We start from the raw sequence: 21,373 nt of genomic DNA, 5'->3' as shown, positions 1-21,373 counted from the left end.
AAGCAGCTTTCCAAGAAAGGTGTTGCAATAAGGATTTATGAATGGGGTCAAAAGGGGCCCGCATTAGGCTTGAAAGGATCATGTTCAATTCCCAGGATGGCATGGTCACCGTACTGGAGGGAAAACTCTCTAAGAAGTCCATAACAGGTATTTTAAAAAAAGAGGTTTCTGAAGGACATTTCCTGCAGGCAGTAAATGTCACTAAATGAAAATTAATAGAAGAGAACAGTAAGCCTGATTTGGCCAAACAAAGCAAATATGGAAGAATTGCTTCTTCTGGACAGCTCGTTGGATCACCAGATACAGAATCTCTTCTATTTAAATGAATAAGCTGAACGTGTTGATCGTCTTTTAGCCTCCTTGAGAATGTTCATTTATTTATGTGGAAGATTAAAATGCCCATATTGCGCTAGCTCAGGAGGCATGCTGCCAAACTCAAAAAGGAGAGATTGGCATGAACTATCTGGTCTCCAAACAGCATGAGAAGGTCTGGTCTGCACAGCAGTTACACACGTGGATGCTATGACATATAGAGAAGGTCTGTGAACCATCCTTTCAGGGCCACTCCAGAGTTATCAATCTCATTCTGGCTTTCGAGTAAGACAGTTTGATGAGAACGAATAGTTTACCTGTCTGTGTAGTTTTGCAGCTTGAAGATCTTTCTGGATTCACTATGCTGTGCATTATTTCCGCGCTCTAGTGGTTGGGTCTCGAATCGTAGTCTTTTCTTTTTTTTTTGTCGCCCAGGTGGGTGTCGACGTCCCACCTTTTGGTGTACTTCCTGTGACGTCGGCACGCTTCCTACGGAAGCTCCCACCTTTGGGCGCCATCTTCAGATTCTTTTTCTTGTTTTGTGTTTTTGTTTGCGAATCCTTTGGCAATGTTCAGTATTTCTTTTCAAGTAAGAGATTTCTCTGCTTTGTCCTTCAAGGTGTCTGTTTCTGTATTGTCCTTGTATTACCACCTGCTTCTCCAGCCTCATCTTTCTGGCGGAGGAGGGTGGGTTTGCTAGTGAATCCAGAAAGATCTTCAAGCTGCAAAACTACACCAACAGGTAAGAAACTATTCGTTTTGCAACGTGAACCTTTCTGAATTCACTATGCTGTGCATAGACTTTGTAGCAGTTTGTTATGTTTGTGGCGGCTGGGTGGAAGATGAGCGTTGGTTGTTGAATATATGTTGAAGCACTTTGTCTCACTTGTGATTCCTTGTTAATTTGTATATCCACACAGTAGTGCTTAGTGAACGTGTGCACTGAAGCCCATGTTGCCCCCAGGCATATGTCTTGAATGAGTGTGTTAGCCAGGAAGGCTATCATTGCCCATTTTTTCCTAGTAGAGTGGTCCCGTGGCCCCTCTGCTAGTTCTTGGTCTGCCTGTCTGTGGCAGAATTGTATAGTTTGTGCAATCCATCGTGCGATGGTTCCCTTTGTTACTGGTCTACCCATGAAACTGCTTGCGAAGGACACAAAGAACTTTTTGTCTTCCTGTGTTCCTTGGTTCTTTCTATGTAGTGCATTACTGCCCTTCTAGCGTCCAGAGTGTGCAGTGCCCTCTCTGCGCTTGTGGTCGGTTTCGTAAAGAAGCTTGGTATTTGTATTGTCTGGTTAATGTGGAACCTGGACACCACATTTGGCATAAAGTATGGGTCAGTTGTCATTACCACCCTATCATTGTGTATTTGGATGTAGGGTTCTTGCAGCGTTAGTGCCTGCAGTTCGCTCACCCTGTGCAGCGAGGTGATTGCCACCAAGAAGGCGGTTTTCATTGTTAGCATTTGTAAGGTGGCCTTATGAATGGGTTCAAAGGGCGCTTTCATGAGCTCTGTTAGGACTAGATTGAGATTCCATGCCGGTGGTGGCATCCTCTTTGGTGGTGCAATCCTCTTAGCCCCTTCCAGGAATCTTTTTACTATCTGTGAAGTAAAGAAGCTCTTCACTGTTTCTCCTCTTGTGTAGGCTACTATCGCAGCTAGGTGTACTCTTAGCGAGGATGAACTTAGTTTTGCCTTCAGTAGGTGCGTGAGATATCTTAGCACCGTTGATTCCTTTGTCATCTTCTTGTGTAGCTTTTTCTTGCTGCACCATTGTGTAAACCTCTTCCATTTTGTCACATAGCGCCTTGTTGTGCTAGGTCTCCTTGCCTCTCGTAGTACCCGCAGGGTGCTTTCAGGTAACTGCAGGTGTGCAAACTATGGCGCCAGGAGCCATGCTGCTAGGCTGAGGCTCTCTGACTATGGGTGTAGTACTTCTCTGTTTTGCATGGAGAGTAAGTCTTTCCTTTTCCCGAACTTGTGGGGTGCACCCTGTGCCATTTCCATTATCTGTGAGTACCAGGTCTGCCTGGCCCACTGAGGTGCCACCAGGATCAGAGTCATGTTGCTGGTTCTGCACTTGATGAGTACTCTGTGTATCAGGAGTATCGGGGGAAAGCGTAAGCAAATGTTTGACCAGCTTATCTATAGGGCATTCCCCAGGGACCCTTCCTCTGGTTGCGAAGTTTCGGCATTTTGCATTCTAGCGTGATGCAAATAGGTCTATTGTCGGTGTTCCCCACCTTCTGAATAGCCTTTGCGTTTCCTGTGTATTGAGCTCCCACTCGTGGGAGGCCGATGTCTGTCTGCTGAGCCAGTCTGCATCCACATTGTCCTTCCCCGGTAGGTGTATGGCCAGCAGGTCTATTTTTAATGGGATGGCCCATCCCCATATCTCCTGTGCTAGGTTCGATAGCAGGGCTGATTGTGTTCCTCCCTGCTTGTTGATGTAGAACATTGTTGTTGTGTTGTCTGTCTCGATCAACACTCTCTGGTTGTACAGTTTTGTCTAGAAGGCCTTAAGGGCGAGAAATACTGTCTTTAGTTCCAGGTAGTTGGTGTGTTTGAACGCCTCTGCTTGAGTCCACAGACCCCTCACCCTGAGCTTGCACATGTGAGCTCCCCATCCCTTCTGGTATGCGTCTGTTGTGATGGTCACCGTTGGGGTCGGTGATGTTAAAGGCTTCCCTTCCGTTATGTTCTCCTTGTTCCACCACGACATCTCCTCCTGCACTACGTGCGTTACAACCACTAGATCTTCCCAACTTCCTGTAGCTTGTGACCATTTTTCTTGCAGCCATTCCTGGAATGGTCTCATGTGGAGCCGTACATTTGGGACCAGATGTATGCAGGAGGCCATCATGCCCATGATCTTGCTCGCTGTCCTCACTGTCAGAGCTCGCCCCTTCTGGTAGAAGTGAGTCTCCTTCAGCAGGGCCATTATTCTCTTGTCGCTGAGGACGCCCTTCTCTGTATGGTGTCTATCTGTGCTCCTAGGAAGATTTTTACTTGCTCTGATTCCATTGAGGATTTCCCCCAGTGAATGGAGAATCCCAGGTCCACCAGTGTACTTGTCACACGCTGTGCATGTTCCTTGCATGTCAAGTGTGAACTTGCCTTTATTAGCCAGTCGTCCAGGTAAGGGTATACATGTATCCCTTCCCTCCTTAGGTGCGCTGCCACTGCTGCGAGGCACTTTGTGAAGACCCTTGGTGCGGATTTTAGTCCGAATTCCAGGGCTGTAAAAGGGTAGTGATCTTTGTTGATGGTAAATCTCAATAGATGCTTGTGCTGCATGTTCATTGGGATGTGCAGGTAGGCATCTTTGAGGTCTATGGTGGCCATGCAGTCTCCGTCTCCTATCTGAGGAATGCCCTCTTGTAGGGACGTCATCTTGACCTTTTGTGTCTTTAAGTACTTGTTTAGGAACCTTAGGTCCAGGATGGGTCTCAGTGTTTCGTCCACCTTTGGTACCAGGAAGTAGGTTGAGTACACTCCCTTGTTCCTTTCTCTGTATGGTACTGGTTCGATGGCCTCCTTTTGGAGGAGTTCCTCCGCTTCCTTTTGAAGTAGCTCTAGCTCTTTTCCTGACAGCGGCCTTCTTTTTGTTTTCCCGTTTGGCTGTGTCTTTTCCAGTTCTATGCAGTATCCGAACTGTATGATGTTGAGTATCCATTTGTCTGTGTTTATCTTCTTCCACTCCCGGAAGAATTGACTTAGCCTGCCTCCTACTGGTGGTACATGTTTGTTGATATTCTGGCCGTGTAACCCTGTGTTGGTCTTGTTGTGCTCCAATCTGGGAGGAGTTTTATGTGTGGGCATGTATTGCGTTACGCAGTCACTTAGAGGTGGGTTGTTGGCCCCCTCTTATTTTGTCCACGGCTGTTCGCCCTCCCACAAAAGGACTGGCCCCTTTGCTGATAGTGCCAGGTTTGTTTTTGATGTCCTTGTTGTGTTTGGCTGTCTCCCTGGAGGGACTGTTGGAAAGTCTGGTGTGACGTTCCTGGCTGCTTTCCCCCTCTTCCATTCGGTCTCTGCGACGGAGTACCCCTTTTCGTCCCCCTGAATTGTAAGGCCCCCATGGACCTTGCAGTTTAGTTTTCTTTTTTGAGCTGGGTGAGTTTTTCACCCACCGGCGTCCCAAACAGGGTCTCCCCATTGAACGGGGTGTTTAGAATGTTGTGCTGCACCTCTGGTTTGAAGCCTGAGATACTGAGCCAGGCCTGCCTTCTCTCCGTGATTCCCATCATCAGCATGCTGGACGTGTCCGCTCCGTCCAGGGCTGTTTTGAGGCAAGAATTTGCCAAATTTTTCCCTTCTTCCACAAGGTGTGAAGCTCTTTGTTGGTACTCGTCTGGTAGGTGCTTGAGCAGCTGTCCGATCTCGTCCAGAATTTGGTACTTGTGCCTGTTCAGCAGGGCGTTAGAGTTTGCCATGCACCAGTGCATGGCTGCATTTCTTTCTATCTTCCTCTCCGTTAGGTCGATCCTCCTGCTTTCCTTGTCTGGTGGTGGCCCTGATGTTGGCACATTTGCCCTTTTCCTGGCGGTCGCCACAATAATGGAGTCCGCCGTAACTGATCTCGGATGTAGGGAGGATCCTTAGAGGAGTGTTTATACTTCTCTGTCCTCTGCGTCACTGACCTGCATGTTGCCGGTTCCTTGAACGCCTCTTTCTCTTGGGCATGACGCTCTCAAGCATGGAGAGGTACTGGCTCCTAGTTTGTGTGGGGAGTAGGGTCTCCAAGAGGAAGTCTGCTTTCGGTTTTCCTCATCTAGCTTGACTCTAAAAGCTGTTCAGCATTCTTGATGACCATATTGTAGGCCCCAATGTCATCTGGCGGCGAAGGGTATGTATCCATGGCCTCTTCTGGGCTTTCGGTGTCGAGGTCCTGCCACTCTAGGTCCTGTGTCCTCGAGGATGTTGAACCGAGGATTGTCCACTGATCGACGTCTCCCTCCTCCTCGTGGTAGAAGGCTTCTTCCTCTGGAAGGTCCTGGGTCTTGGGACTTTATGGCTCTTCTGCTTCGAAGTCCTCCTCCTCGTCTACTTCGACGATAACCGTCTTTGTCTTCGACTGAATCGCGAACTTTTCGTCGAACTCCTTTCTTTGTAGGATGTTATCCATTTCGACCTCGAGCCGTCTTTTCTTTCTCTCCATTTCGGCGGCCTGTTCGGCGTCGAGCGGTTCGGCTGATCTCTTCGACTTATATGGTGAAATGGGCTTCGGGTCTTTTTCTTTCGAAGTTAAACGTTCCTTTTCGGGGACGTGCTTCGACGACCTTGGCTTTTCGTCGGTCTTCGCCATTTGGGAGTCCTTTTCCAAGGATCCGCTGGGCTGTTTGTCCCTGGATGCAACTTCAGCCGTCGAGATTTTCGGCGCCAGTGCTCTCTTTGAGGACTTAGACTCTGTTTTTCGAGAGTCTGATTCAGACTTTCGAGGGTCTGTCGGGGGCTTAAGAGTCGTCGACTCTCCTACCTCTTTAGAAGTCTTCTAATCGGTCTCTACGACTGTGTAGTCGTCTTCTCCGGCGACGTTGTCCTCCTCATCGCTCGAGAGCCCCAGGTCTCGAAGGGACGGTGGTTGTCCCTTGCTTTGCATGTTGTAATTGGCTCTTCTTTGTCGCTCTCTAACCCGGAGAGTCTTCGGTTTGAAGGCGGAGCAGGCATTGCAGTCCTTGCTCTTGTGGAAGACCGGTAGGCAGAGGTTACAAACCGGGTGCTGGACCTTCTGCGCGTATTTGTGGTGGCAGTTACGGCAGAATTAAAAGGGTGTCTTGTCTATTTCTTGCGCTCTGAGGGCCCACTGTGTGCGCATTCTCGTTTGGACGTCGAAGTTCTCCTTCGTCGTCCCGGCTCGATGGTGTTGCTCCTCGTCGTCTTCTCAGTCTTTTTCGTGCAAAAATCTACTTTTCTGCGTCTTCTTTCCTCCAAAACTCTGGAGCCCCTCGGGAACGATCCAGACCCAACGGCGGAAAAAAGAATCTGAAGATGGCGCCCAAAGGTGGGAGCTTCTACAGGAAGCGTGCAGACGTCACAGGAAGTACACCAAAAGGTGGGACGTAGAAGCCCACCTGGGCGACGAAAAAAAAAAAAAAAAAGAAAGAAAAGACTACGATTCCGGACCCAACCACTAGACCGCGGAATAATGAACAGAATAGTGAATCCAGAAAGATTCATGCTGCAAAACGTATGGAATTAGGGGCATTGAAGGAAAGGCGTAGAGAAATTTGCCAGACCAGGAGATTCATGGGGCCTTCCCCAGGGACAATGGTTGGTAGTACCTCGAGGTGATTTTTGGGCAATTATTTTTTTCCGTGGTTGTGACTAAATCTGTGTGAGGAGTACCCCTCATATTGAAGATGCTTTGTATGACCTCGTCGGAAGGAATGAAGAACCTTGTTTAGGGAGTCTGCTTGAACATTTTGAGCGCCTGGAAGATGAGCTACAGTGATTCTCATGTCTCTGGCTATCAGCCAATTCCAAATTGTCTGGGCTTTGAGAGACAATTGCCTGGACCTTGTTCCCCCTTGCTTGTTCAAATAGTACGTTGTCGTCGTGTTGTCTGTCTGAACAAGCAGGGACTTTGTCCTGAAAGTCAGGAGTAATGGCTTCAGAGATAGGTGAACCGCTCGTAGCTCAAGGAGATTGATGTGATAAGTAAACTTGAAGATGATCCATATCCACTATCAATCTAACCGAGAGGCATCTGTTACCATTTCCCGAGAGGGAATATCCCTTGAAGGAGATTTTTCAGTCAGCATCATCATTTAAGGCACTGTTTTGCTTTGGGAGAGATTGTGACCTTGTCCTGCCAATTGCCTGAATATTGATCCTACCGATACTCCAGGCATTCGTATAGTGGTCTCACATAGGGACAGGCATTCGGAGTAGGAAAAATGCACAATGCCATCAAGCCCAATAGAGATGACAATTTACTCACTGTGGGAAAAGACATTGTCATGAGAGAGTGACACTTCAGACAGATTGATAAGTATCTCCTCTAAAAGATACACTCTTGTTTATATGGTGTTGATGGTGGTTCCCAGATAATGCAGAGAATGGCTGGAGAAGAGGCGAATTTGTTGTGATTGACATGGAGGTGGAGAATACTGATCGTCATCTGAGTTGGGCTTCTTCTTGTTGTTTCCTAAGATGTGCGAAGACCACTGCCATGCACGTCGAGAAAGTTCTGGGGGCTTATTTGAGGCCAAATGGAAGTGCCTTATGCTGGTAGTGATTGTGATCAACTACAAATCTCAGGAGGTTGCCCTGTTTTCTGGATATTGAAACGTCAAAGTACACATCCTGGAAGTCTATTGAGCACAGCTAGTCTCCCTGATGGATTTGAGGAAAATGTGATGTAATGCTTGTATTCAGAACTTTTCTCTTCTAATCCATGAGCTGGCTAGTATCAAATCTAATAGGAGTTTGAATATGATTTGGGGCCGTTCTTTTTCACAAAAAAATAAACGGAATAAATCCCCATACCTCGCTGTTAGTGAGGAACAATCTCAACGCTTGCTTCTGCAGAAGGATGTTTATTTCTGATCTTAACGCACAGGTTACTACTTGTTTAACAATATATCTGGAAGAGTGTTAAATTCCTTACCATATTATATCCCCAGGCATCTGACTGGATCCAGAAAGTTTTTCGTCAGCAGTACCAATGCGCGTCGGAAGGTGGCATTGTGCGGCTCCGCACCAGTCTCTAGCGTGGTAAGCGCCGAGATGACGTCACGGAGACTACTTAGGTGCCACCCATGCGCGCTGACGTCCGTTTTGTACACGACTTTCCGCGCCAGGAAAGCAGAGCCATGCAAGAAACCGACCACTGGTGCCATGAAACTAGGGCCTGAAAGGGATGACCTTAACCCCGGAAATCAGTTCGCAGAATGGGGAGGAAGGGCAGGGCGGTAAGGAATCTATCACTAACTAATGTCGCTTACAGATATATCATTACACAAGTAGTAACTTGTGCATCTGAAAGAGGCACGTTAGTGATAGATTCCTTACCTTAGAATAGATACACCAGTAATACCAACCCCGATGGTGGGTCTGCAAAACCGGATTACACCAGAAAGTCATGGAGAACAGAACAGCCAAAGAAGCGGTCTCTCTGGACTGGACTGTCAAGACAATAATGCTTGGTAAACGTGTGCAGCGAGGCCCACGTAGCTGCCTGACCAAATGTCCTGCAAGGGAACGCCGCGTCCCAAGGCAGTAGTAGCTGCCATTGCCCTGGTAGAATGGGCATGCAGCCCTACAGGAGGCTCCTTCTTGGGCAACAAGTAACCTGCTTTGATGCACAGAACAACCCACCAAGAGATGGTTCGTTTGTGCACAGCCCGACCTTTTTTGGAGCTGGTCATCCACCCGGAACTGCTGTGTGCGCTTCAGATAGAACAAAAGCGCACGTTTTGGGTCCAGCCGGTGGAGCCTCTCTTCTTCTTTCGAAGGATGCAGAGGCGGAAAGAAGGTGGGCAAAGTGATGGTCTGCCCAATATGGAAGGGCGCGGCAACCTTTGGCAAGAAAGATGGACGGGTCCTTAAACCACCTAGTCCAGATGAACAGAAAGGAAAGGACATTTAGAAGAAAGAGCCTGAAGTTCACTCACTCTTCTGGAAGAGGTGATAGCTACCAGGAAAGCAGTCTTTAGAGTGAGACGTAAAGGACAATTATGAAGGGGCTCAAAGGGAGCACACTTCAGATTGGTCAAGAAAAGATTTAAGTCTCACTGAGGCATTATGAAAGGCACGGGAGGAAACGTGTGTGATGCCTGTGAGGAAAGGGTTAACAATCGGGGATTTCAAAGGAGAAGGCTGATTTGGAAGCCTTAGAAAGGCAGAGATGGGTGAAAGATAACCTTTGATAGTGCCTGGAACAGAGCCCTGCTGCGCCAAAGATAGAAGAAACAGAAGGAACACAGAAAGAGGGGCAGAAAGGGGATCCACAGCCTTCTCTGTGCACCACGCCACAAATAACATCACAGCCTTCGGGAGGAAGATCGTAAGCTGTCAACTGTCGCCGCTCAATCTCCAAGCATGGAGGTGGAGCCTGGAAAGGTTTGGGTTGAGGACCATCCCCATGCTGCTGCGACAGAAGATCCTCCCGAAGAGGCAGTCAGATCGGGGGATCGATCGCCATGTTGAGTAGCTCGGGATACCAGTACCTTCGTGTCCAATCCGGAGCCACAAGGATGACTTGGGCCCGGTCGCGCCAAATCTTCTTCAGCACTCTGGGCAGAAGTGGTATAGGCGGAAAGGCATACAACAGACGGCAACTCCACTCGCGGCGAAAAGTGAGTGCCGCCTTGAAAATCCTAGCACGCAGAACTGATGACATTGCGCATTCTCTTCCATGGCGAAAAGATCAAACCAAGGTTCTCCCCACTACTGAAAGAGACCTTGCACCACCTCTGAGTTTAGACACCATTCGTGATCCATCAAGCACCGATGGCTGAGTTAGTCTGCCCTGGTGTTCAGAGAACCTGCCAGGTGTTGAACCACCAAGGTAATGCCTTGATGTTCCAGCCATGTCCAGAGGCGCAGAGCCTCCTGACATAGGGTCCACGACCCCATCCCGCCCTGTTTGTTACAATACCACATGGTGTTGGTGTTGTCCATGAACACCTGCACTACACTTCCCCGGGCAGAGGGAAGGAATGCTTTCAGTGCAAGACGGATCGCCCGAAGCTCCAAAATGTTGATATAGAGCCGGGATTCCACCGGCTCCAGAGGCCTCTGATCTTCGCCTCTCCCAAGTGGCCGCCCCATCCCAGGAGGGACGCATCCGTCACCACTGTGTGCTCCGGTTGGGGAAGGGAGAGGGATCTGCCATTGACCCAATCGCGATTAATGAGCCACCACTGCAATTTTCGTCCAGTGCCCTCAGAGATCTGGACATGATCGGACAGGTTGCCCTGATGCTGTGCCCACTGGAACTTCAGATCCTACTGCAGAGCACGCATATGCCATCTGGCATGTTGCACTAGCAGGATGCCCTAAGACCCAGGAGCCAGAGGGTCATCCTGACAAACCCAGAATAGAGGCTGAAAGATCGGAATCATAGCCTGAATATCCTGGTCGCACAAGTTACTTACCTTCAGAAACGATATATCTGTAAGAAACAGTAGTTAAGGTTAGATTCCTTACCTTCGAATATCCCCAGGCGTCAGGCTGGATTCGGAAAGTTTTCATCAGCAGTACCCTTGCGCATCAGTAGGCATCGTCTGCGGCTCTGCATCATGATCGCCGAGATGACGTCGTCGTAGTACTTAAGACACCGCCCTCGCACGCTGACGTCCGTTCTGTACATAGCTTTCCACGCCAGGAATGCAGAGCCATGATAGAAACCGACACTGGTGCCATGAAATTAGGGCCCTCAAAGGGAGGTATCTTAACCGTAGATATCGGTTCTCAGAACGGGGAGGATGGGTGGGGCGGTAAGGAATCCAACACTAACTACCGTTTCTTACAGATATATTGTTACCGAAGGTAAGGAACTTGTGCATCTGAAAGAAACAGGTTAGTGTTAAGATTCCTTACCTTAGAATAGATACCCCAGCAATACCAGCCCCGGTGGACGGTCAGCGAACCAAGATCACACCAGAAAGTCCTGGAGAATGGAACGGCCGAAAAAGCCATTTCTCCGGACATGGCTGTCCAGGCAGTAGTGCCTAGCAAACGTGTGTGCAGCGAGGCCCACGTAGCTGCCTGACAGATTTCCTGACCCAGAGCAGTAGTAGCCGCCGTGACTAAAGTGGAATGGGCACGCAGCCCCACAGGAGGCTTCTTTTTCGCCAAGGAATAGCAAACCTTGATGCACAAGACGAACCACGAGAGATGGTCAGCTTGTGCACCGCCTGTCCTTTCTTAGCGCCCACGAAACCGAGAAAGAGCTGGTCGTCCACCCGGAACTGGCGTGTGTGGTCTAGATTAAAGGAAAGCGCAAGTTTTGGGTCCAGACGGTGGAGCCGCTCTTTCTCTTTCGAGGGAGGCAGAAAGAAGGTGGACAAGGTGATAGACTGCCCGATATGAAAGGCTGTAACTACCTTGGGCAGGAAAGAAGGACGAGTCCTCAGAACAATCTTGTCCGGATGGACAGAGAGGACAGGAGGTTTAGAAGATAGAGCCTGGAGCTCACTCACTCTCCTGACAGAGGTGATGGCAACCAGAAATGCAGTTTTAAGAGTCAGAAGACGTAGAGGACAGTTATGAAGTGCTCAAAGGGAGCGCACATCAGATAAATCAGTACAAGGTTCAAGTCCCACTGAGGCATCATGAAAGGAACAGGAGGAAACATGTGAGTGATGCCTTTCGAAGATCTATTTACAACAGGGGACTTTAAAAGAGAAGGCTGATCAGGAAGCCTCAAGAAGGGTGATATGGCAGAGAGGTAGCCTTTGATACCACCCAGAGCAGAGCCCCGCTGGGCAAGAGAAAGAAGAAAGAGGAGAACCTCTGAAAGGGGGACAGAGAGTGTATCCACAGCCTCTGCTGTGCACCATGCCACATATTTGTTCCACCTGCAGGCGTATACCGATTTTGTCGAGGGATGCCTGGCTGCCAGAATCACATCACAGACTTCAGGAGGAAAGTCAAATGGCCTCAACTGTCACCGTTCAATCTCCACGCATGTAGGTGGAGACTGGAAAGTTTCGGGTGGAGGACCGTCCCCCGCTGCTGCGACAGAAGGTCCTCCTGAAGAGGCAGACTAATCGGGGGATCGACTGACATGCTGAGTAGCTCGGGACACCAGTATCTTCGTGCCCAGGCCGTAGCCACAAGGATCACTTGGGCCCTGTCTCGCCTGATCTTCAGCACTCTGGGCAGAAGTGGTATAGGCGGAAAGGCGTACAACAGACCGCAGCTCCACTTGCGAAGAAAATCGTCGCCAAGCGAGTGCCGCCTTGGAAATTCCAACGCGCAGAACTGATGACATTGCGCGTTCTCTTCTGTGGCGAATATATCTAACTAAGGCTCTCCCCACTGCTGAAAGAGACCTTGCGCCACGTCTGAGTACAGACGCCATTCGTGATCCATCATGCACCGTTGGCTGAGTTTGTCCGCCCTGGCGTTCAGGGAACCTGCCAGGTGTTGAACCACCAGGGTCACGCCCTGTTGTTCCAGCCATTGCCAGAGGCGCAGAGCCTCCTGACACAGGGTCCACGACCCCACCCCCCCCTGTTTGTTGGAGTACCACATGGCGGTGGTGTTGTCCGTGAACACCCACACTACACTTCCCCGGACAGAGGGGAGGAATGCTTTCAGTGCAAGTCGGATCGCCCGCAGCTCCAGAAAGTTGATATGGAGCCCGGACACCGCCGGAGACCAGAGGCCTCTGATCTCCGGCACTCCCATGTGGCCCCCCCAGCCCAGGAGGGATGCATCCGTCACGACTACGTGCTCCGGTTGGGGAAGGGAGAGGGATCTGCCTCTGACCCAATTGCGGTCCGTGAGCCACCACTGCAACTGTCTCGCAGTGCTCTCCGAGATCAGGACGTGGTCGGACTGGTTGCTCTGATGCTGGGCCCACTGAAACTTCAGGTCCCACTGCATAGCCCGCATCCGCCACCGGGCGTGATGCACCAGAAGGATGCAGGAAGCCATCAGTCCCAGAAGCCGCAGAGGCAACATGACCAAGACTCGGGATAAAGGCTTAAAGATCGGAATCAGAGCCTGAATATCCCGAACTTGCTGTTCGGTAGGATAAACCCGAAACCGCGCGAGTCCAGAACTGCTCCGATGAAGGGGAGCTTCTGAGAGGGACACAGGTGTGACTTCGGCACATTGATGAAGAACCACAGCAGGTCGGCAGTAGTCTGGAGGTGGCTGACTACTGTCTGGGGCGAGCCCGCCTTCAACAACCAGTCGTCAAGATATTGGAAGAATGGCAACCCTAATCTGCGCAGATGAGCTGCGACCACCGCCATCACTTTGGTGAACACCCGAGGGGTGCTGATAATACCGAAGGGGAGCACGGTAAGCTGAAAGTGCTCCTGGCCTACCGTGAACCACAGGTAGCGCGGGTGGGCCGGCAGGACGGGGATGTGAAAATATGCTTCCTGCAAGTCCAACGCTACCATCCAGTCTCCAGGGTCGCTGGCAGCCAAGACCTGAGCCAGAGTTAACATCTTGAACTTCACCTTCCGGAGTAAGCGATTGACGTTCCTGAGGTCCAAGATGGGGCGCAGGCCCCTTTCGTCCTTCTTGGGGACCAGAAAGTAGTGGGAATATCAACCACAACCTACTTCTGGCCCAGGAATGCACTCGATGGCCCCCTTGGCCAAGAGGACCATGACTTTCTGTTGGAGAAGAGCAAAGTGATTCCCCGACATGCGGTGGAACTGACGTGGTATAGCTCGGGGGCAGGGAGTAACCCCTTCAGGCGATTTTCAGCACCCACCTGTCCAAAGTGACAGAACGCCAGTGGGGGAGGTGATGTTTAATCCTGCCGCCCACCGGTGTGGGGTGCACCCTAAAGCTCGGACTAGGAAGGCTTTGAGGTGGATGCTGTGGGAGCGAAGGTTGACTGACCCGCACACTGGCCCCCTGAGCCGCCACGGCAGCCTCCATGCCCACGCTGAGGTTGGTTTTGCGCAGGCTTCTGGCAAAACAAACATGTAGGGGGTGCCCCTTCCATGGCCAAAAAGGTAGACGTTGCCGGGCGTGTGGTGGAGAGACCCAAGGACTTGGCCGTAGCCAGAGAGTCCTTGAAATGCTCCAGCGCACTGTCTGCCTAATCCCAGAACAGGCGAGTACCATCAAGAGGCATGTCCATGAAAGACCTCTGGACATCCCCCGAAAATCCCCTGGACCGCAGCCAGGCATGGCAACGCAGGGCTACCATTGTGGAGATCGCCCTACCCAAAGAGTTCACGGTGTCCAGCCCACACCGGATGGCGAACTTTGCGGCGTCCTTCCCCTCCACAACAGTTTAGGAAAGGACTGCCCGAACCTCCTCCAGGCACTGGGGCAGTGTCTGCACCACCGTGTCCCACACCGCGTGAGAGTAGCGGCCCAAGAGGCATGCGTTGTTGACTGATCGCAGCCCCAAACGGGTAGAGGAAATTAACTGTTTGCCAAACTGCCCCAGCTTCTTTCATTCCTTATCCGAAAGGGCGGTAGGGAATGCACTTTGGGAAGTGGAGGCCTGAATGACCAGGCTCTCCGGAGTCGGATGATTCGTTTAAAAGGCAGGGTCACCCAGTGCCGGGCGATGACGCCTGCCCACGTTCTTATCGACAGGAACCCCTGTGGCTGGTCTAGACCAGGTGCCCATCAAAACATCCGTCAAGGCCTCATTGACCGGAAGCAGAGGTTCCATAGAACTTGCCGCCGGCTGAAGCGCTTCAGTAAGGAGGTTTGTCTTAAGAGTGACAGTAAGCAGATCAAGGTCAAGGGCCTCAGCTGCTCTACAGAGCACCACAGTATATGTGGCGCCCTCCTCCATGACCGCGGGAGGAGACAGAAAACCCGGCTCAGAGGAGATGTCAAGGCCACCTGCATCCTCTGATTCCTCCGTCCACTCCTGTTCTGACTCGCACCGCAAGAAGGTCCTCTGACCCCTCTCAGTCATCCCCCTCCTCCATGGGCCGAGGCACAGGTTGCTGCGGTGGGGGAGGCACAGGGGGATACAAATGCTCCAACGGCGCTGGGGACGGCGCCGATCCGGCTCCATGTCCCAATTAGGGTCTCAAGCCGGAGCAAAAGTGTCCGGAAACCCGGGCAAGGGTGGAGGTGGGACAAACGGGACCCACTGCGGCACCGGGAGCAGGGACGCAGGGGGCCAGGGCTGGAGCTGCCAGCAGAGGACCCTGCATGCGCCGGGGTTGGGACCGCCGGCGGAAGACCATGCGGCGCCGGGTAGGGAGCGGCCAGTGGCTAGGAAGGGCCCATAACATGGTCAGAGGGCGTGCCAGTGGGAGCCCTAGGCCTGAAAAGGTGGTCCATGTCAGCAAGAAATTCTTGCACCTTGGCCTGAGTCGCCGATGTACCCAGATAATGTGGGTAGGCCGCGGGATTCTCCGACTCCAGTGGAGCCGCGGGGAGGGGGGGGGGGAAGAACCCCTGGCCCGCTCGCCCAAGTCCGGAAACCGACGGGGGGGACGTCCGAGCGTAAACACTTCTTCGACTTTCTTGTGACGTCTCTTACCCGATTCCGAGGGTTAAGACTTCGACCCCGAGGAGCGGCGATGATGGCTCCGCAGTCAGTCCCTCGAGCGACCCCTGGACCTAGAGTGGCACGGAGACGACTGCCAGGCCTCCAGCAGCTTTCGGGACCGCTCCCGCAAAGCCTTCGGAGCCATGTTCAGACAGTCGGAACATGACAGGGAGTCATGGTCGTGCTCCAGACAGTAGAGACAAACGCCATGGGGGTCGGCCAACTCTAGGAAGTAGAGACAAATGTCTCAAAAAAGTTAGTCAAAAAGTGACTAGGGTACATGCTCTAACTGGATCTGCGCTTGCTGGCGCGGAAAAAGAAAGAATTTACATCAACGCCCATGGGTGGCGCCTAAGTAGTCTCTGCGACGTCATCTCGGCGCTTACGACCCCAGCGACGGGCGCGGAGCCACACGACACCACCTACCGACTCGCAGGGGTACTGCTGATGAAAAACTTTCCGGATCCAGTCTGACGCCTGGGGATATTCTAAGGTAAGGACTATATCACTAACGTGTCTCTTTCAGATATCTGTAGATGCTGATTGGATGGTTTGGGTGGGATATTTGGCGGACGGCTGGTAAATCTAAGACAATAACCATTATGTATAATATTCAGAACCAAGGCATCTTTAGTGATGGATTGCCACTCTGTCGGCAAAAGTGAAATACTTCACTTCTACCAGGGTGGGTACCGGAACAGAGGAAAGCTGAATTCACTGCTTGGAACCTGCTGGAAACTTTACTGCTTGGGCAGGCTGGTGGCCAGCCCTTCCTTTGGGTTGACGACGCTGGTGTAGTTGGAAAGGTCTTTGTTGTTGTTAATTACCTTGCACCCATTGAGGGGTTTTAACACACTGTGGATGGAAACGTCTTTCACATGGCTTATAAGCATATCTGCATTTTTCCAAACGCTTTTCAGGACCCACTGCCTTTAAAGTCTCCATTTCAGTTCATCTGAGTCATTTCCTCATCGATATGACAGGTGAATAGACCGTTGCCCGAGAAGAGAAGATTAAGAATCCGCTGCTAAGATTCTTGTTTTAATGCAGTTAAAATAGGCAAAGAATGCTTTTCAAGGGCCAATCCATGGCAATATTCGTTGGCTGCCAGTAGTGAAGAGTCTGCAGAAACACTAATGATTTGGTTGGAGACAGTCATGCCCTCATTCACCACTTCAGGGAGATCTTCCCTTCGATCTCTCAAGAGGTGTTCTGCAAACTGCTGCAAGGAGTCCCATAAGGCCCTGTCATACCCAGCAGGCCAGAGGTAATTGCTCCCTTCACCTTAGTGGCTGCCGTACCACACATCTCGAGTCCCTCTGAATCAAGCTTTTTTCTCTCTTCGTTCAGAGGAACTGTAGACTAAAGAGTAGTAGAATGCACCAGAACGAAGGAATAATGGGTCTTGCTCCAGAGGTCTATACTTTTTATGGAGCCTCGACTGAGCTGGACGCAGGTTGGTAATGACGTGTGTGCTGGGAGGATCGCCGCAAAGAGGAGTGCAAGATGGATGGTGATGTCTCAAAGGCACTCGTGCTCTAGACCATGCCAAGATCGGAGTGAGTAGACCTTGATTACAAAGGAGTAGCAAGAGGTGTAGCAAACAAAGTTGCTTCCGCAGGGGTCTCTGGCTGTGGGCGAGGCCGGTGTAGGAGATGGAAGAGGCGCCTGAGGAGGCATCAGAGAATCTGAAAGCAATATGGCCAACAATATTCTGAATCCGAAGATGATGGTTAACGCCTTAATCTTGATTTTCTTATTCTCTCTACTGGTCCGGAGTGCCTCAGTGCCTCAACGTCGACAGACTCCTTGAAATCTACAGACTTCTTAACGCCCAACTTCTCCTACGTCTTAACATCATGGTATTCTTCGAAGTCAACTTCCTATGTTTCAACGTCGAATGTCGCCTCCTCTTTGATGTCAACCCAACTCTCGAGGGCTAACACTGTACCTTGTCTCGACATTGATGCCCTCGAAAAGGACTTCTCTTTTTGGATATCCTTTGCCGGGAATCCTCAGACAAAGGTAGAAAAGCCCTGGTAGAGGACTGACCCTCTCGTAGCTCCTGTGATGTCTTACTTTCAGACAGCGCATGCTGCTGCCTGTGTCATTTCTCTGTCCCATGGAGACTAATCTTTTCCCTATCCCTCAGGGTGGGCCAATAAAATTCCTGCAGTGTGAACACGTGTCAGGAATGTGACTCCCAAGTACGAAGTGACAGACGTCATGCTGGTCTGACATGGCCTCCTTTCTTTCGCAGGTAGTCCACTTGTCAAATAAAGAGGGCATTTTATCTGACGAATGAAAATATCTTTCTAGCAGAAAATACCAGAACAACACAGGTACAGATGATAGCAGTCAAGTGAAGTAGTTGCCAAGAATTACCTATTCAAATTTCAGAAGGAAAAAAGGCCTGAGCTCCGTGTTTTAAGACCGGTCACCAGGAGCTGGAAAAAAGAACTGAGGCAACTGCCACCTGCTGGCCATGATGGGATACTAGTAGGCTACAAGCCCTTAAAGGCGCAGATGCTCGTCACATCTATATGATGGCATCCTATGGGGCAACAATGCGGTTTCTGAAAGAGATGTAAACAGTCAAATCACAATTCTGGTTAATTTGCCTGATTTTTTTTATACATATTATTGTCCTTTTTTAAATGCAATATGAAGCAATTGGCCAATGTAGCCTTCCTTACAGGCTGCAGAATATTAATGTCTTAAGTGGCTTTCCAGGCCTTACTGAAGAAAGATTAAAATCTACACTTGAGAAAATATGTTGTAAAGAAAGGCGCTGGGATTCCTGCATGTGGGCTGGACCATTCAGTGCTTATGACTATCAATGAATGTCCCCTGAGAGAAAAGAAGGGGCTCTGTTTCCTGCAGACATCACAAGATGAGTGCGTATTGAGTAGGCCTGGGTGTAAATTTCGTTCCGCTCGCGGAATTTGCAATATTTTGACAATTTCGCGTTCCGCGAAGAACGCGGAAATGTCGAAACCTCTGCGATACAGAAGTATTTTCTTGTTCGCGCTTTAAAAAGGCGTTCTTGTGCGCGTGGTAGCGACTTAACGGGACCATGCATTTGCCGACGAGTTTTCCTATCCGTTGGATTGTTGGGAGCCGGTTTCGCTATCCCGCGAGAGTTTGCGATCGCGAACACATCATTCGACCCGGAACAGGAAATAACCATCGCAAGCAAGATGGCCGCACCCATTAGCGACTTCATGGGCAAGTTAGTTATATTTTCCCGCAAGCACGCAAAAACACATCGTAAACGGGCGGGAAAAGCAATACCCACGTCTTCGCGAAAGTTCCGCGTGCTCGTGGAGATTTAGAGCAATTTTGCGATAATTTGCATTGGGCAACTTCGCAAATTTCCGCCCGCTCCTAGTATTGAGGCACTCAATATTGAACTTTGTTTTTTTTATTCGGATCATAGCCACTTGATTGGAGAATGTTGAAAGCATAGATCTACAGTATACATGCTGCAACTAGACCTCAGCACATGCAAATATTTTTTGGTGGAACACGACAAACCTGCGGATTACAATGCAATGAGGAAAAGCCTATTGCCTACATGCTGTGGGGCACAGCTATTGGGACACTAATCATTTAAGGAAGAGGCACAGTATACATCAATGACCTGACCAACAGTTGCATAGGACAAACAAACCAAAAAATACAATGCTGGGTAGAAGGCTCTGGCTTAGTAGATGGCACACTGCAGTTTAACAGACATTGGTTAAAAGATCACAGTGCAAACACAATCTGCAACCGCTTGTTTCCTGATACACAAGATCCATTTGTAGCCTTTGGCAGTACTGGCCTGATGAGCCTAAACAAAGCGCATCAGAAAATCAAGGGTTTTCTTTACAATTCCAGCATCTACAAATTTGCATCACATTTACTCAGATTGCCGTCATGAAACATAGGCCAATGAGAACAGCAGTAATGACAGTACCAGAGGAATAGGAGCTGGTCCAGCCCAGTTGGTTGGCACCCCAGGTGGATGACGGCTTGGCATGTGACAGGCCCGGTGGGGGTCTTGTTGGAGCATTAGTGTTTCTGGGAACTTTCCAGAGTTCTTGGGATAATGAGGCTTGTGTGTGTGAAATGGGGCCTGGAGACCATGTCGACTTCATGTCCGACAATTTTCCTGGAACAGAAAACACAAACATATTGGTAAGAGATGAAATCATTCAACAACATTCACCCTGTGTGTGCCACTACAGGAATAGAATGATAGCAACTTACTTACCCCTCTGGGGTTTCTTTTCAGGCTATCAGAGCCCCTAGCTTTTTTGCCTTGCAAATTCAGTCTCTCAGCTTAAGGGATAGGGCCCACACCTTACAATCATCCAAAGCCATCATCAAGTGTGGTCAAGTATTTTATCTAAGCTGCAGCATGTGCTGAGCTTCTTCTATCTGTGTCATAGAAGATGTTCAATGTTTGAATGTGGTCTGCTTGTTCTATGATGAAAGCTCCCACTCAAGTATAGATCTGTTCTGACTGTGAGAAAGCATTTGAGGAAACAATTCTGTTTTTTGTGGTAGCTCATGCTGCTGCTGTCTGTGCTGTTCACTGAGCAATGAAGTAAAATTGCACTTTGCTGTCTCTTTTCTATCTGCATCTAAGATCTAAATGCAGGACTTCTGTTTCTTCCAGCCCTCTGAAAGGATGGGTAGAAAATGTGGTACATGCAGAGAATACCATTTAGACACTCTGCCACAAATCCAGCAAATAGATCATGGGAAGGATCAGCAAACCGATGAGAAGCAGACTATTCTCAATATATAATTGTTTTATTGAAACAATATAAATCTTGTCACACACCAGAGCAAACAAATAATGTGGGAGGCCTCTTATACCTGTTCTCATTTTACCCTGGCCGGGCCCACTAGGATGATTTCTGAATACATGATAAAATGTTTCAAAAATTAAGTTTTTAATGTGTTTTTACCTTTGGCTTGGAAGTAGTCTTCAGAACAAAGCACCCTACTTTCACGAAGTTAACAACATGTCGGACTCAGACCTTCTTGGACTTTCAGAATGCACTAAAACACTCTTTCGGTAGTTGGAATCTCTACTTTGACAGACACTACCCTGAGGAGCGGGATAACCACTGAAAACATGACAGGAAGGACCGGTGCGGAATGTTCACAACTAAAAACGAAGGGTCTGGGTCCAAGTTGGCTACAGTGATTTAATAAAAAGGGAAAGCAAAAAAGGGAAAGTAAAGAAGGGTGGGTTTGTAAAACGGAAACTCCCATTGTTCATACCTGCAACACTAGGTGTGGATGCAATGTTGCTGATAGAGCTAGCATAGCTGGAGGCACTGGGTGGCCAGGCACTCGGAGGCAGCAGCGAGGCATTCTGGGATGTTGTTGGGGATGACCCTGTAGAACCAGCAAAGAAGCAGCTAAGAAAGACGGGTGTGGCAACACAAGGAACTGTAATGCCCACTTCTTAAAATCATTCGGGTAGGCCTCATGATTTACAGTGCTATTTAGTGCCTAGCAGACATTGTTGAAGCCCAATGATCTGCTATTTCAGAGGTCTCATGTGGCTGTCTAAAAACTCTAATGACTCTGCAAAGCTATCCTGTTATGAGATACAGCACCAACTGTATATAGAAAACAAGGCAGACAAAGTGTTGCCCAAACATTAAAAGTTCCAACCACAACAGATGCTGCGATGCTTGTGTTGAGGCTTCAAGCAGTTGCTAAGAGAATATCATAACTTGGTTTCAGAATCTACTGCTGTCCCAGCGATGGAACATGTCCTGCAGAAGGAGCTCAGTCTTGAGCTAAAGCAATGCTTTGCCAGTTCCTGACTCTACATGGTTTCATATCTTACACATATCCTACTTCTAAATAGTTCTATTGAATCTCAGT

The 21,373-nt window shown here is 49.6% G+C and overlaps 1 protein-coding gene across 5 annotated transcripts in view; it reads right to left on the bottom strand.

Annotated features, from left to right (window-relative positions):
* TNRC6C (trinucleotide repeat containing adaptor 6C) overlaps positions 1–21,373 on the bottom strand; it is a 948,409-nt gene that overhangs the window by 101,392 nt on the left and 825,644 nt on the right. For 3 of the 5 annotated variants that reach the window (XM_086930670.1, XM_086930667.1, XM_086930668.1), the window contains one exon: positions 19,440–19,634. In XM_086930670.1, coding sequence (XP_086786796.1) covers positions 19,440–19,634 — 195 coding nt within the window. Of the gene's footprint in view, positions 1–19,439; positions 19,635–20,758; positions 20,876–21,373 lie in introns of all 5 variants that reach the window. The other 2 variants (XM_086930666.1, XM_086930669.1) reach the window with 1 other exon arrangement.

The sequence above is a fragment of the Lissotriton vulgaris genome, chromosome 7 (assembly GCF_964263255.1).
Source record: "Lissotriton vulgaris chromosome 7, aLisVul1.2, whole genome shotgun sequence".
NCBI classification, from domain to species: domain Eukaryota; kingdom Metazoa; phylum Chordata; class Amphibia; order Caudata; family Salamandridae; genus Lissotriton; species Lissotriton vulgaris.
This window is presented reverse-complemented; position numbering and strand designations above follow the sequence as displayed.